This window comes from Acyrthosiphon pisum, chromosome A3 (genome assembly GCF_005508785.2).
Source record: "Acyrthosiphon pisum isolate AL4f chromosome A3, pea_aphid_22Mar2018_4r6ur, whole genome shotgun sequence".
Classification (NCBI taxonomy): domain Eukaryota; kingdom Metazoa; phylum Arthropoda; class Insecta; order Hemiptera; family Aphididae; genus Acyrthosiphon; species Acyrthosiphon pisum.
The window spans coordinates 22,365,453-22,383,031 of record NC_042496.1 but is presented as its reverse complement, the minus strand read 5'-3'; the positions used below and the strand labels follow the sequence as shown (position 1 = coordinate 22,383,031).

The window sequence follows — 17,579 nt, the reverse complement described above, 5'->3', positions numbered from 1 at the left end:
AAAATATCGCAGAAAACCGACGAGAGAACACGGATAATGTTGTTACCTAAAAGTTTGATAATAGGTCAATTCACTTTTATATCAAAACTGGCGGCACCTTATGGTAACTAGCGAACGAAAATGTCCCATGTCGTACATGTATAAGAAGGAGACAACACATGCGGGTGCGACGTCATCTTAGGTATAACGATTCTCTATCATTATAGGCGCTCAGCGATGCTCTGTGACCCATTACGAACGCGGCCCTCAACGTTTGCGAGCGGAAAATTGTGCGAAATAGATAAGTACATACTGCGTTCTACCCATTTACTAGAAACACTTCATAATATTCTCGTTCTAGTGGCAAAATCCAAGAATTTGAGTGACGTACAAAGAGCGAACGGCACAGATCACGCACACTAGACCGTCGGAGGGACCTGGCACAATAAACGAATTTCATAATTCACTGACTCTCTGCAATGGTCTTTCCAAAGTTCGATGCACGTCCACAGAGCAACGTCTCGACTATTATTTCTATCGGTATAGTTACTCAATGAACCATTTCGATAATAATTGCTTGGAGTTTACACTTTTGGAAATGAACTGCAGACGTTGCTATAGCTCTAAAAAAAAACCTAACACCTGGTTACGGAATATTGCAAACTATTATCATACCGCCTAAGTAAACTTAACAATTATTTACATAGGTATTAAATCTACGGTAACAGTGGCGTGGGTTCAAATACCGTTCTAGTAATTTCGCATTAGAATTATTGTTTATACTTAATAGAATTATTATATAAGACAAAACCACAAGGATGTAATAAATCAGGTATATTTATCGGAGTACTATATGTTCATATTATCCGAGTTAAGACTATTAATGACCGACAAAGGAAAACGGGTTAAAAGTATTAATAAACCAAACAACTATTACACTATGTATACTACTACAACTATGTTATAGAACATTTATCTTCATATAAAAGAGTATAACTTTTCGTTAACGTTTTAATAGTTCTGTGTTTTTTTTAATTTATAGGTACCATAATTATATAATGTTATGTTGTATCGGTAATATAATATTGTTAAATGCTAATATAATATAATTTAAGTTATAATACCCGGCACGTCTTTAATTTCAACCTTTTTAATATTATATTATTATAATATTTAAAATTATCACTTTTTCCTTTTTTTTTAAGTTGTAAGCACATACAAAAATCCAACGCAAGTTTGTGTTATATTATTTATTTACAGAAAGTGTCGTGTATGATACTGCTGCTATAGAACAATGCCTTGACCGATAAAAAGTAAAAATAAATGCTGTAAATAGAAAGATACGATGGTAAAAGTGTTGAGGGACAGCCGTGTGCATGAGACGATTTCAAAAGCTTGGAAATTGTAAACTCGTACGATGATAAAAAAGAAAAAGATGCTCAGTTGGTTTAGCCACGGGCGAGTTTTGAGAACATTTGAAAAGACAAATAAAAGATTATACTCAAACACACAAACATTGTGTAGGTACACGTGTGTATACAATATATCTACTATTCTACATCTATATTCATATAATATATAATATGTATAACGAAATTTGTAGTGAAATTTTGAACATATATCTATGAATAATAATTTAACTAAACCATATTATATAGGTACCTAGTGTTAATGTGTCTTGGCGTTATAAACGTGGACGTGTTATTATTAATTCACATTCTAGCGAATTAAATATAATTCGTTGTAATTATACCTGGGTGATGTATGATAATGTACAAAGTATGTAGGCACATAATGAATAATATGTGTACTTGAAAATAAACGGTTAAGTATAAAAAGTAGGTTGCTTAATTTTGGTCGTGATGTGTACAAGCACAGACTATACGAAAAAAGTCAATTTTCGTATTGCCTGTGCTACAAACAAACATCGCATAATATGCATTTTGCACGTGACGTAGGTACCTTCGTCGTGGTCGGCAATTCAATGGAATAATAGTAATGCAGTAATTATATAGTAAACATAGAACTCTGTTAACTATATTACAATGGTAAGTTGTGTGAAAACTGTTCAGACTCGACTCAAATATTATCGAGACTTATAACTACTGTAGATACCTACTTACCAAGTCTAAAACAAAAAGCATACAACTACTAACTAAAGATTAAAAAAAAAAAATAGATTTCAATATAATTATCAAGGGCTCGTATCATTTACTTGGGGTTTGAAATGACGACACGAACAAATGTCTGAATGTGTATTTTGTACGCATTTCAAGATTTTCAAAGGTTTTTACCCAATACCAATATTCATGAATTTAAAAAATGGTAATATTAAAGTAATTGATTTTTATTTTATCGCAATTGTTAAAAATTTTGTTGAATTGCTTCGGATCTAAAATATTAATAACTGATAAACGTCTAAAAAATATCAGTGAATTTTCAATTTCAGTTTTACAATGAATTTGATGTTTATAAAAATGAAATGTTGGTGAATAAATAAAAATTGTTCTCAGTAAAACTACCTATAGGTATTATGAGAAAAAAAATCGTGAAATAACATTTCAATTACGTGGAAAACTTTATGCCAAAGCTATTATCGTCAAAACACGTATTTAATATTTAACGGTGAAGCTTTAACAGTTAACACAGATTCTTTTAAGTTAGTATGTGACTGCGTTTACGACAGCAAACGAACCGTATTTGATGTGTGTAAGTTTGATGTTAGCAAGTTTGTCAAACGACATAAAAATAATGGCTTCGACATTTCGTCACACATCTCGAACACATTTTTGATTTTATGATTTAGTAATCAAAGAAACATTTGACTACACTTAATACCATTTTATGTACCCATTTCGTTCATCTTAAAGTCAGATTTCCTTTAGAATCTCATAATATTACGAGTATAGTGATTTTATTCAGTTAAAATTATAAATTTAAAGAAATTAAGTATGGTTTTTTTAATTTCGTCTAATAATAATTTGTCCCGTACCCAATCTAAATAATAACTTGAATATTTATTATTCATACATTGAACAAAAATTAATTTAAAATCGATTACAACAACGTTGTTGTAATCGATGTATGTATAGCAACATTGTAAAGTACTTTACTGTGTTGCTATACATATTGAAATTATGTACAGTTTAGCAATTTAAAAATTATTTCACAAGATAATACTACCTATATCATATTTACTGGAATTATTATTTACATTTCTAATAATTGTTTTATATTTTGAATAATCTTGGCTAAAATATATTTTGATGGGGATTGGGGAGTACTATTTATAAAAATGTCTAATAAAGTAAACTTACACAGTTAACCAGGCCCTCCTGGGAATCTTTTTAAAATCTTTTTATTCTATTTGGTAAATGACTATGTAATAGCTTCAAAACGTCTGATATTTATATACAAATATCTCGTGATAAAGTGAGTAATTAGAGTTGATAATCTGAAAACACCTGTTCTCGGAGGGCCTAACTCGTAAGTATAATATGATAATGGAAATACTTAGGGCTTAACTTTACTATTACATTGATTACAGATGGCACTGAATATTATTAAGCACTTTCTAAATAGATAGAATTGTGATTATTTAGAGCTCATAGCAGCTTCATGCGCACTGACATTTTAAATTCAAGGGATTAATAGAGTTTATTAACTGGTTATAATGCACACCATATTTTGTAGATATGAATAAATATATGTACAATATATATAGCTGGATATTATCTATACCATATTATTAAATTATAACCATAAAACACAAACAATTTTGGTGTGTAAACTATAACATTATTTACACAACACCGCATCGCCCCAAAACGAAATAAACATATACAATTATGTACCTATAGACATACCTACAATTATAGCGAATCATTTATTATTGTTCATATTATGTCCTTTATAACCTTTCACGAAGTTCTGCTTACGGTAAATAATATTCACCTATATTGTAAAATTGTATAGGTACCTACCGCATATTGCCATTAATTAAGTTATATTTTAAAATTTAAAGTAACTATAGAATTATTATACTTTGGTGAAATATCATAAAATATATACGTCGAATGCTCCGCAATTAAAACGTAGGTATAATATAAATTATACTATTGACTATATTTATTATTTTCCGACAGATTTATCGCGTGTTGAATTGTGTTCATAGGTGTAATTCTGATATCGAAAAATCAAATACGTACCCAAATATACCATACATGGTTGATAAAACTCACCTTATGTATACAGAGTGTAATAGAAAGAACTGACCAAAAAAAAAATAAAAATTTATGCTACGTAAACGTATGACGAAAATTGATAAAAAATTATAGGATTTCTAAATAGTCTTAGAAATATACCCATGTTAGCAAATTTCCAAAAATAATATTTTTAAAAAAGTTATTTTGTTCCAAATTAATTTAACCAAAAAAATATTGATATTTAAAAAAATTCTAAAAAATTAACTACTTGATTCAGATAAATGTTTTTACCATCCAAATCGTTCTTATAATCAGATTCACAAATATGCTATTTTGAATTTATTCAAAAAAATTTAAGTCAAATTTAAATTTTTTTATTTTCAGTACCTACCTATTAAAAAATAAAAATAATTTTTTTTTAAGACACGTGTAGCGCAAGTGGCTATAAATTATATATATATAAAAAAACAATTAAAAATAATGATTAGAACAAATGTTATTAGAAAAGTCAGTTCTTCCTGTTACACCCTGTATATTATATATATATTAGTATGTCAACAAAGTGTTATAGAAAAATTATAATCACAGTGCTTACCTGGAGTTCATCCAACAGTACACGATAGGGTTGTGCATAGAATTAGACATCGCTAGCCAGTAAAAGGCCAAATATACGTCTTGAATGTACGGTGCGTTAGTTAATTCCGGCATATGAGATGTGACAATGAAGTAAATATGGTACGGCAGCCAACAAATGGCGAAAATCGTCACGACAACGATCATCATTTTCACAACCTTCAAACAGAATTAAATACATTTTAACACGTGAAAATTATATCAGATAAAAATATTTGTATTTGTTCATTTAAAAATATTATTATCTAGTTAGAACCGACCAAAGCTATTACGACTGATAAGCTGATAAATAATTATCATAATACAAAATATAAAACTTTTGATGGTTACAAAAATATTGTATCATATCTTTTGGATTGTACAAAAATGAAAATAATAATTGACAGTATTTCTGAGATTTAAAAGTTAAAAGTAAAAACATAACTAGGAAGATATTTCAGACTATTTTTAATGCTTTTTAATAGTCATGTTAATATGTAGTACCTGTTGTAGGTACCTAATACATTTTGTCATCTTGTTAGTCATATAGTCCGCAAGTTACACGATAACTACATTTGTAAATTACATGATTTATATGTTTCAATATTGATCGAAAGCTGTGCTCAAACGTTTTATACATTCATAATATTCGTATTTTTTTTTTTTTTTAAAACGGTCTGGCACAAATGCACAAACTAATATTGTTTGTAATAGTAAAATGTAATTACTTAATCAATTAGATTGACGAATGTTTATTATGATTGGAAAAAATCTACACTATTATAAGTCATTATTTTATACACACATAAGAGGGTTAGGTTAAGTTAGGAAAAGTTAACACATTTAAGTAAAATAGGTAGGTACATAAAGTCATGTCAACATTTATATATAATGTATGTAACTTACATTATAATATATATAATTATTACGAACAGTAAGTTATTACATTTTAAATAAATATGAATTTGTTCACTTTGTCTCAAAACAGGTAAACTTCTCGGTTGATAATTGAATTACTTAGATAAATATTTATCAACAATGTTGTGCAACTGCCATCTTGTTGAATTAATAACTTTCAGAACACCAATGGTATCATAATAATATTGTAGAATTATTAGTATTATTTACTTTCAGTTATAATTTCTAATGTGATTAACTTCAATGAAAAAAATACACATTTATAGTTTTTTTTTTTTATTCAACACCCAAATTTGTATCAAAAGAATACTGCATTTTCCATATAGATACCAGACTTTCGTAATTTTTAGAATACAATGAGTATTAAGCATACAAATCCTAATAGTGATGAGTATAATGAACCTTCATTTTAAAAATTACAACAATGGTAATTATGATGTTTTACAAAAATGGATTCTTTTAATCTGTTATCAAGTAACAGTAACCGATTGTAAAAAAGGTTGTTGAAAAATAAAATGAAAACCCCATAAAACCTATTATAACTTATAGGTTGAATTATATGTAGAACTATTTTATATTAAAGTTGAGTGTTAGAATATATTAGATTAGAAAATAAAATTATTTAATAATTAAAAAAATTGTATTATTGTTTTATTCATTGAATTAAACAATGAATTATTTAACCTAAATATTACTGAAATATACCTACTTAGATTAGGTACCTGATATATAAATAAATTTTTGTAGTTTTGTTAGATTTTGTATTGGGTGGCTGTTGGCTAAATAATAATGATGTGTATGGAGTGAAAAAAACGTTTATGTATTACCTACATAGATCAAAAAATGATGACACAGATAACAGATACTTTATACTATAAAAGGCAATTCTTCAAAGTTCTCAATAAGCAAAAAACGTATTTGAAAAAAAGAAATGTGAATTCATGTTAATACACGCCAATTTGTATCATAATATAACCGCTTGCAGTGCTTTACTCTGACCAGTTTTTTGAATATAATAATTTTTAGGCGTTAGTTTGGCACTGTTTTATCTTATTAAAAAAAATTATTAAAAATAGTAAGTATAGATTAAGTAGTTGTATAATATTATGTATTACAGGCTAATTAAAATGAAAACTGTTAGCTAACATAAAATAATTATTGATTCTTATAAACATAAGAAAAAATTATAAAAGAAATTATAATTTGTTTAACAAAATTAATACATTATTCATCTATTTAAAACTATAATATTTTATATAAAACATTTAATATAGCATGTGATATTGTAACTTATTGTCAGATGTAGTTAAAATAGTACACAATACATTTTTTTTTCCTATAAAGAAGGAAAATATTATACAATCAATTTTATGCAATTTCACTTTCCAACACCTTGTAAAAATGTAGTTGGTAAATTATCTTGGCTATTTTTTTAATATCTCATATAAAGCAGGCGAATTTTGTTAAAGTTACTGCTAACTAATATAGTGTATACTCATAAATTTTATTTATTTATCTATATATATTAGCACTAAAAGCACGGATGATATTCATTGAGCACGTAAGCAGCAAATTCATGGTAAAAAAAATTATAATCTTTATAAACCTAGTTAAATACTTTATACAAAAAGAATATCATATTATTTTTATTAAATATAAATTATATGTTTTAATTTATTTTCCTTTTATATAGAACAAGTCGTTTTACTAGGTACATTTTTGGAGAAGTAACAAAATAGGTGGCCATAATATTGGTTTTAGTTAAGAAACAACTCAAATATACCGCCAAGACAATAATAAGAGATAATAGATTACAAATGTTAGACCACTTATATAATGCTTATATAGTTATTAGTTATATACGACCACTAAGATCACTTGAATTTTAAAATTTTAAAAAGTAACTTTGCTATATCTTAATCGCGTAACAAACTGATATTTTAATAATTTGTTTTTTGTCCCTCCAATAATTGATATACATGTTTGATTTACCTAACCAGAGCATCTAAGAAAAAAAACGAAAGAAATCACTGTGCAGATTGTATATTCTATTATGACATGCACACCAAGAATTTTGATGAAAATTCTTGAAATAGATTTTTGAAATATATTTTCCAACTAATTAGAGTAGTTTGAGAAGACTTGTATAATAGAAATTAATTTTGATAGTAATATTATTTGACTAGAAGATTTTTTTTTTAAAAATTTAAAACTAAAATACCTACAAGACGGATAGGTACACTCAAAAGTCAAAATCATTTTAAAGTCGTTTTCCAATATTTTGTGTCACATTTTCATGGATTTGTTTTTGTCAAATTATATTCCATATGTGCAACACATACATAAGTACATAAAAATCTTGTTTATATACTCTCAGACACGTTTATTTGTATATTTCTTGTAAAATATACTTATACAGTACACACGGCATGTGTTTTGGGAAAAGTACTCGTAAACTAAGTTTCACTATATTTATACTATTTTTATATTATAAGGAAACTGGTATAGCACACTTCTAGTGGTTCATTTTTTTTTCATTAATATATATATATTATTTACTTTCGAAGGTAACCAAATAATGACGACGTCATTTCTGGATAGATAGACGTTTACATGAATTGTCGATTTCTTAGGAGAAATTAATAAAAAAAAATATTAACGATACGTGTCAAGATTTATGGACCGCATAGGCTTGGTATGACAGTGCTGTAATATTTCAAATCGTCTAGTGATGTAAATATTTTAACATATTTTATCGTAATAATATGTCTGGTGTGCTTACTGCTTGTACTAATAATAGTTAATACTGAAATGTGTGCAATTTTAACTCAATAATATGATTTAAGCTATCGACAATCAACTGTAATAATATAATACACTGTATACAATTAATAATAAGACAAATCGTTACTAAAATAAAGAAATAGAACAGTCCATCATAGTCAGTATCAAGAACCTCATATTATTATACATAAGCAATTAGACAATACATTCCAACCCTTTAATCTTTATCTTGTCCGTCTATTTTATGGCGCGATGCATTACATATTATATAAATATATATTCTGAGCTCTATGGGGCATACCTATAAATTATAAAATATGCTTGACCACACCAAATAGATTTTCATCCAGTATCCTATATTCCTATTGTTTGTAAGCAATAGGTTGGGATGGCCTGTAATTGTGAAATGTAGTCCGAACCCAAAGAACATAAAAACCACTCCAGGCCTAAGCATCAGTGTAAAAGCCATTCAGAGAGCTAATCAGTTAGATCTTAACACTCGCCATAATAGTTAAAACTTCATTATCAACTCAATATTTTTTTTCTCATAATATCAGCTACTTACACGTTAAAAATATAACCCTAAAAGCATTTAGAAATCATCTTCTAACGTTTAAAAAATAATCTTACATGATACGTTTGCTCTATAATTTATATAATATACTAAACACATCTGTTTTAAGACATCTCCGTGAATACTATTATGTCTTACATCTGGCATTGACGCAATATTATAATCATTAATCACGAGTAAAAGAAAAACCAACCATAAAAAATATTATGTTAAGGTCTTAGTCCAAAAACTACCCATTTAAAGTTCGTGTTCACATTTGGAATGAAAATTCGTCTTGAAAATCTCTTCATTGGCACTATAAAATTGTCTTCATTTATACTTTGTGTTTTTTCGTCTATCTACTATATATAGTTGATCGAGCACGATTTAACATTTCTCCGTTCTCGTTCTATCGTTAAATCTCACGTAATTCACTAGGTACTCATCACAGTTTATATTAAATCGATTCGACCTACTTGAACAGTTACTATACACATACATATTAATAAAATAAAATATTTTACTACCATACCATGCAAATCAATAGTAATCAATGAATTATGTGCAATTTGATTATTCAGTTTCCTAATCATATTTAGTATTTACTTATATTTATCTAAATGTTAATGACACTAAACGAAAAGGTACTAAATCAATGATAACTTTACTGTGTAATAAGTATATTAATAGATATCTGTAACTTATAATATTTAATAATTAAATAAACAAATCTTTTTTTATATAATAGAGAGATTATAATGTAGTTATTAATAGTTAAATATGGTCATCATTGAGTATATTTTACTTTTATTTTCGAAATTTAAATTACCAACCATTTATAAACAATAACTGTGCTTAAAACACTGTTCTTATTCTAAGTTCTAACCATATAATATTGTCTAAAAAGGCCGAAAATGCACTGACAAAATACTTGAACATCCACCTTAGTTGAATATATTCAAGCATCAATCGACAGATCAGAAATGATGATCGAATTAATAATTTCCTACCGATAAACAAATCGAATCGTATCCAAGCAATCCAATCTATCTAATCTACCTAAACAATCAATCAAATAATGGAAACTATAAAGTATTTTAGCAGGATTGGTTCAAACCTCAAATCGACCGTACTTAGGCAAAAGCTATATTTTTTCCGAAGACATAAAATAATACACCCGTTGAATTAGAAAATAAACATCCGCGTGCTCGTAATTTATGGTTTTTAATGAAAACACGTCCGGTTCGTCCGGCTTTCTTTCCGGTCACTCCATTATATGCCGACGGTGGCGGTGACAATAACGGTGGCTGACAATTTACACAGTTTGTTCGAATTCTGAGGGAAGTCGTAACACGTCCGTTTAATGATTTCTTGTCTTAGAATGAGCTTATTACCAGACACAATTTTAACTTTTGTGTGTGATGTATTAATATTATTTATTAATAATGTTGCTTGTTTTCATTCGTGTTAGGCTTTTTTATGGTTGGCCGCGTGTTCACGTTACAGCACAACAGCAGTATATAAACTGTGCTTAAATCACAATGGTTACAACTTTACAACCTTAATTAATTCATTCTACGTGAGTTCAGAACAATACTAAATACTAAATAAATGTACCATTTGTTTTCTCGAAAATCAAAAATTAATAATTATGTAGCTATTCAGTTTACACAATCATGACTTCCAACTATATATATATATATATAACTGTGTGTTCTGGTTCTAGTTACGGATTTATGCATCTGAAACAAATTTAATGACTATACCTATAAATTTTACTAATACGATGTATGATAATAATCACGTACCTAATCAAAATTTCACCTGTTTAATAAGTATATATTATGTCGCATCCCCATACTGAAATCATTAATTTCATGAACTGGATATCCAGATAGTGAAATTCGTCCAGTTCGTGAATTTTGACGAAAATACATTATATAGACATCCATTTCACGAAACGGACATCCATGAAATTAACAATACCTATTTGTGTGCTTCGTGTAAGGAGTTTTTGCCCTTATTCATTCGATAAGGAACCATTCATTTTAAATTACCGAAATTAAATTTGATATCTCTCTCATATAATTATATAGATATAACGGGTAAAACATTATTAACCTTATTGATATTGAAAAGTGCGGCTTATTACCTTGTCTTGTTCGTTTAAGGTAAAAACTCCTCGCCAATCAAGTAGGTGCACTTGTTATAAAAATATAATATGCTATGTAACAGTCGATTGCATAATCAATCGTCATGTAAAAATAAACAATAAGGTAGAAAAATGTAAGGGTATAGTTCATTAATTATCGTTTAAATTGATCAATTAATTAATTTATTAATAAAACAATATAAGAAATATAGGTATAGTTCAGTTATTTTATAGTTACCTAGTGTAAAATGCTAAAATGTATACTTTATAAAGCGGTCGAATAAACGCTATGTCTTAAATTTAAAATAAAAACACTTCGTTGTACGACCAAAAGAGTATTCAACGTCATGAGTTGCAGCCCAAAAGCTGCGAGTTGCGATCAAATGGTCGGTGTGCCGAAAATATCTTTCAAAATGAGAAAAGTTTTAAATTATATCAAAAATAATCTACGAAAAACCAGAAAATTAACCACATATCTCTATATACGAGTACCTATGAAACGGTGTGCTAATAGATACCATATCTATCGGTAGATCGGAACGCAACCACTGTGGTCAAGTCTATTCGGTGCTGCGTATGGCAACACCAACGAAGCGACATATTATTATTATTATTGTCTTGCGGCGCGACGCTGGTGGCAATCAGAAAGTATAATATAAGAGTGGTTTACATCATCAGTGGGTATCCACATCGATCATTCCGCACGGTCGTTCTTTTTGTATCCGTACTTGGAATATTGCGGTGGCCACGCCATTGCCCGAGGCAGCTTCGACGGGTCAACTCATACCCTACACTCGCCTAGTGTTTTCCCGCCGTAGTTGAAAGTTTTCCGCGATCGGAATCACAGCTAGTCAACAATAACAAACACGCTGCACAATAGACGCCAGGCGTATTATGAGCCAAAGGGTCCGACCAAATGGCCACGACGAAATACGTCTTATTTTTACTCGGTGGCGCTCTTATGCGTCACATAATGCAATTCAAGGGCCAGTGTGATAACATGGTCTCACTCACTTAGACCAAAATCGCACCAGAGGCGCCGTTTGGACAACTGATTTGGGGGGGGGGGGGCTAACTTTATAAAATCAATACAGACCCGCATAATTTTTTTATAAGGTGGATTTAAGAATGAATATATTTAAAAATGTAGGGGGGCTTAAATAAATCTAGGGAGGCTAAGCCCCCCCTAGACACCCCAAATTGCGCCTATGCATCGCACATAAGTGAGTGAGATAACATAACTATAAGCTTATACTATTATTAAATAATATGAAATCGTATGTTATGAGTACAATCTACATGTATTTATATGATATGTGTTCATATACATAGGTATAAAATATTATGCATTATATAATATGTATAATTTGGTTGGAAAAATGTATCGTTTTTCGTTTTTTTTTTACAACTTGAAATAGTTTTGACAATTAGGTCGAAAAATGTCAATATGAGATCTTGAGTTATAACACCTTTAGAACTAGCTAGAATATATAATCTACGCCTAATAGTATGTGTCACTAAAGATACTATGTCATTAATGACCAAAGTTACGTGGATTAAAATCAGCATTTATGTTCACGAATAGACGTTTAGTAATGGTACAAAACTTATGATACTGACAGAAGATGATAATCAATTTTCAAATCCTATCGTTATAGTATACCATTGTAGAGCTATTACATTTATATAAAATTTTAAAAAAAAATCAGAGATGGTAGCTCTGCTATACCGTGTGTTCGCGAAACATTACATAGTACTCTATACATATTTTTTAATCCTGTCTGTAGGAGATCGATGATTTAACAGTCTAGTTGCATATGTCCCGAAAACAGATTCCAAAAATATGTATAAATTACTAAGTAACATGGGTAGTTTAATTATACAATGCACCCTGTTTTCGATGACACACGGTTTAGTAGGTTTTGAGTGTATCTCGTTATTGAATAAGTCACCAGAATTAATGTATTCAATTTGGTTTAAATGATAAATCAATGTATATAAAAAAAGATTCTTTATAAAAATAACGGGTAGCCGTTGAATCAGTGTCTATTTCCGAGGAGACTTTATATTATTCGATGTTATATATATTATATATACTCATTGTTTGTTTTTCCCAATTGTTAAGAAAAACACTAGAAGCCCTAAGTACTACCTAGATACAATTTAGTACTAGAAACGACCTTAAATATTGAAAATTAAAGATCATTTTTCACTCCAAAACTAGATAACAGACACAAAAAAAATAGTTAAAAGATCCGTGTCAAACCGATACATTTCTTGTTTCACTCAGAACCTAAAAAGTGGTTTTCTAAATGTATCAACAAACGTATTCATTAAATTTAAATAACACATTTCAATATATTAAACAATGTTAAAGATCATAAATTAAATTTATACCATCAATCTATTAAGTATTTTTACATAGTATTTTGTTTTATTTAATTAAAAATGGTTATGAATTAATATTTCTGGTAATAAAATAAGTTGTAATGGATGGTAAACTACAATTAGGTAGTCTAAGGAAAAGATTTTTAAATCCAATACTTATAAATTGTAATATTGTTGTCCAAATGTGAAGTTAAACATTTCACTTGAAAAAAAATACTAAATACTTGAAAATAAGCTCATGTAGATAGTTCATATATACAATTTATATCTTTAAGGTAATATTATAATATTACATTTACAAAACATGAATAATTATAAATGCGTATGTTATAGAATGTGATATTTAAATAAAAACTGTGAAATCATTTTGAACTATGAATTGTAGATAGTCCAATTATGTAAAATATATATATTTATTGCATGTATTTACAAAAGAAATTTACCTATTTATATTAATTAACACTATTTTGATTAAATAAATGAATTCATTTGTTCGTAAAACATTGTTGAGCTATGTTACAGGCCTGACGTTTGTTTACTCTGTATTGTTATCGTATGCCTATGACATTTCGACGATTGCAATCAATTCCTCTATCATTTTCATTTTACAATTATTAATTTAATTAAAAATGAAAAGCGGTGTTCAAATAAAAATAATTATAATGCACTTAATTTTCAATTTTTTTTTATTTCTATTTTATAATTGTACAACTTTAATAAACAATATAAATCAATATGGTTCTTATTTTATATTGAATTAATTTTCCGGACATGGTGTAATGAATAGGAAATTTTTGAAAAAATGATGTGTGATATTATGGGGGTCTTGAACGTTTTATTTCGTTGAAGAATATCGTTAAGTTGAGATTGAATTTTATAAATTGGTCATTTCAATATAAAGATTTTATATTTTTTAAGCCAAACGGTAAACAACAAATTTAAATTAGGTTTATATATTTTAAATTTATTATTTAATTAAACTTTATAAGTTATAAGTAATAACACAATTTTATTATTGTACGTTGATTTATTTAGATTTTTTTTACAGGCTTTAAGGAAGTTTGATGTACCTACATCGATCGAAGAAATCTATTATTTTTATATTTTGAAAATTATAAACCTATAGTTTGGGTTGACCTCCATTATTTACAATACGTATTCCCTTACTCGCAATTATAGTGTTGGTCTACCCTGTGGTCTGTGCGGCTTCTAAGACGAGCATCACCGTATTATTATCGACACGCAATTGATAGGTTTGTAATGATTTAAGTGAATAGTAAATGAGAAGTGGGCGTCTCTAGTAAACCGATTTTATTTGTGCGGTAATCCGATTATCTTTTTCATATTATATTGTGTGATACGGCCTATTGGCTATTATATTGAGGTAATTTTATCTGCAGTAAATATATCAGAAAATATAAGTCTAACTTATATCACGGATCAACATATAGCAATTACTAATTATTAATTACCTGCCTACTTTAAAACAATTGGTAATAATTGCAGTCGATACCCGTCCTTATTGAATCTACACAACTTACCGGAGTTACCAGCATTATTAATTCCGTAATGACTGTAAATTTTACGCAGTAAAAACATTGTAGGACCTACTCATAATAATAAAACTTATCGAATTTACATTTAATATAATATTAAAACAAGAATGCTGTTTTGTATAATATTTTATTTTGGCGTAGCTTTTTTTTATAGCTATTTTGTTTTCTTCTACTTATAATTCATAATTATAGTTTGCATTATTAAATTGGATATAAAGGTTTCGTAACAGTATAATAAATATTTAAAAAAAAACAATTTACCATAAAAAAACAATTATAACAATAGTAATTTAATTGTACCAACATAATTTTTAGTCCATATTACATAATATAATGTATTGATATAATTAAAGCATTATTTTCTATTAAGGTACTATGAATCGTTTTTGAATAATTGGTATATATTATAATTTGTATTGTACCTAACCGTCCGTAAAAATTAAAAACTAAAAGAAAATATAATCATTTATACATTACGTTAATGTAAACGTAGTGATTGATTATTAATATACGGTAAGTACTTACTTACCAAAGTTGTTAATTTATTGTAGGTATAGCTCAAACGACACTTAAATATATTACACTTAAATTCTCTACATTTTTTGGATAAATTATTAACAAAAAACGTATAAACACATTTGTTACAAAATGAAATTCTAAATTAGTATTATTAAATGGAATAAATAAGTAGGTAAGTAAGTATACGTTACGTGGAAATAAATATATAATATTAACTTTATTTTAAAACTTGCAAGACATGAATGGTCTTACATATTATTTATTCAATACGTAATAATATTATGATGAAACGCATTAAGATAAGTAACTGATATTATGTATATTTGATGTACTGCTGGATCTTCAACCTTTTAAGACTATTAAACATATTAATATTATGTTGGAACATTTGTTTTTAAATTTATATTTCAATTTTAAAATGTATATATTAATTTAAATATTCAAATTCAAATTAAGTGATTCAATACAAACCTATTATGCATTATAGCAGACAAACTCTGCTTAAATATTCAATAAGTACACGTTTATAATATAATTTATTTTAAATCGGTTAAAAAAAAAAACTTGTTAAAATTTAAATATTTTTTTTTAGTGTTGAAACAAACAATACTTTCAACCCAACGTCGCTAATAATATATCTAATGGAAACGTTCAATCAAATTCGCTGTATAAACACAAATAAGAGAGATTTGAACAATAATCAATAAAATATAAATAAAAAATAAAAAATAAATCATGTTATCATACAGAAACATAACGTTGTATTTTGTAATATTTTCCATAATACCCTGACCAATGACAAACCAATTTGCAGAACAGCTCGAATTAAATAATATCAAGTTAACCTTAAGTAATAAATCAAATATCAAAAGTATCGTTCAAGCGTAGTGCGACATTATATTTATTGGTTTCAGAACAATATGTCTTTGACAAAGAAATGTACAAAGGTTGTGTTAACGGGCATAGTACGCAAACGATTCCACGAGGAAAAAAATCAGAAAGAGCCGAGTTAAATTCGACAGCTGACAGGATTAAACTTCAATCCCTCTTAACTTGGCAGTAAAACATTGTTTTATACTATAAATATATTTTAACTACACGCGCATTATATTTTAATCTCAATAAAAAATAAACCGCAAGAAAAGGGAAAAAATTGCCCCAGATTGTTTTTGTTTATTAATGTAAATGTAATTTTCAAAACGATTTTAATTGGACAGCCGACTGCATACATCGTTGATAGCAAAGAGAATAATTTGTTGCCTTATGATATGCACTTAAATTTATTTTAAAAAAAAAACTCACTCTTCTCTTGGACTTGATGTGCTCCAACTGCCTCTGTGTACATTCTCCGATGCTCTGACTTCCCCACAGCTCGTGTCCGATCATAGCGTAGGTGAAACCCATCAGTCCAATGGGAATGAAATACGTAATTATCATAAACGAAACGTTATAGCTGAAATTAAATTAAAATAAAATACGTAAGCAAACAAACTTAAAATATTTTTTGTAATTATAATAATTTTCGTACATATTCAGGGGCGTATTTAAGTAGGGGCTATGGGTCCCATTGCCCAGAGCGGCAAATTTTTAAAGATTTAGAGGGGCGGCAAATTTTTATTTTTATTTAACAAATTATTCATTTTTCGTCACACATGTAGGTATTTTGAAAGATTTACTATTTTATTTATAATATTTTTTCACTCTTAACTGGTACAATAATGTTGTTTAAATGTCTAATTATACCTTCCTTGTTGAATGTAACATTACAATTTTAAATTAGTATATATTTTAGTGATGATCAAAATTGGTCTTGGTCTTGTGGTCTCGCAAGACTCTTGCTGCAAGACCAAGACCAAGATGGTACTGGTCTAGCAAGAGCAGAGCAAGACCAAAACAAGACCATCACTGCAAGG

General features: G+C 28.0%; 1 protein-coding gene across 2 annotated transcripts in view; it reads right to left on the bottom strand.

Moving 5' to 3' along the window:
• LOC100161716 (tachykinin-like peptides receptor 99D) overlaps positions 1 to 17,579 on the bottom strand; it is a 272,402-nt gene that overhangs the window by 49,255 nt on the left and 205,568 nt on the right. For both annotated transcript variants that reach the window (XM_029491303.1, XM_029491304.1), the window contains exons 5-6: positions 16,969 to 17,119; positions 4,780 to 4,976 (exon numbers count right to left, since the gene is read on the bottom strand). In XM_029491303.1, coding sequence (XP_029347163.1) covers positions 4,780 to 4,976; positions 16,969 to 17,119 — 348 coding nt within the window. The remainder of the gene's footprint in view (positions 1 to 4,779; positions 4,977 to 16,968; positions 17,120 to 17,579) is intronic.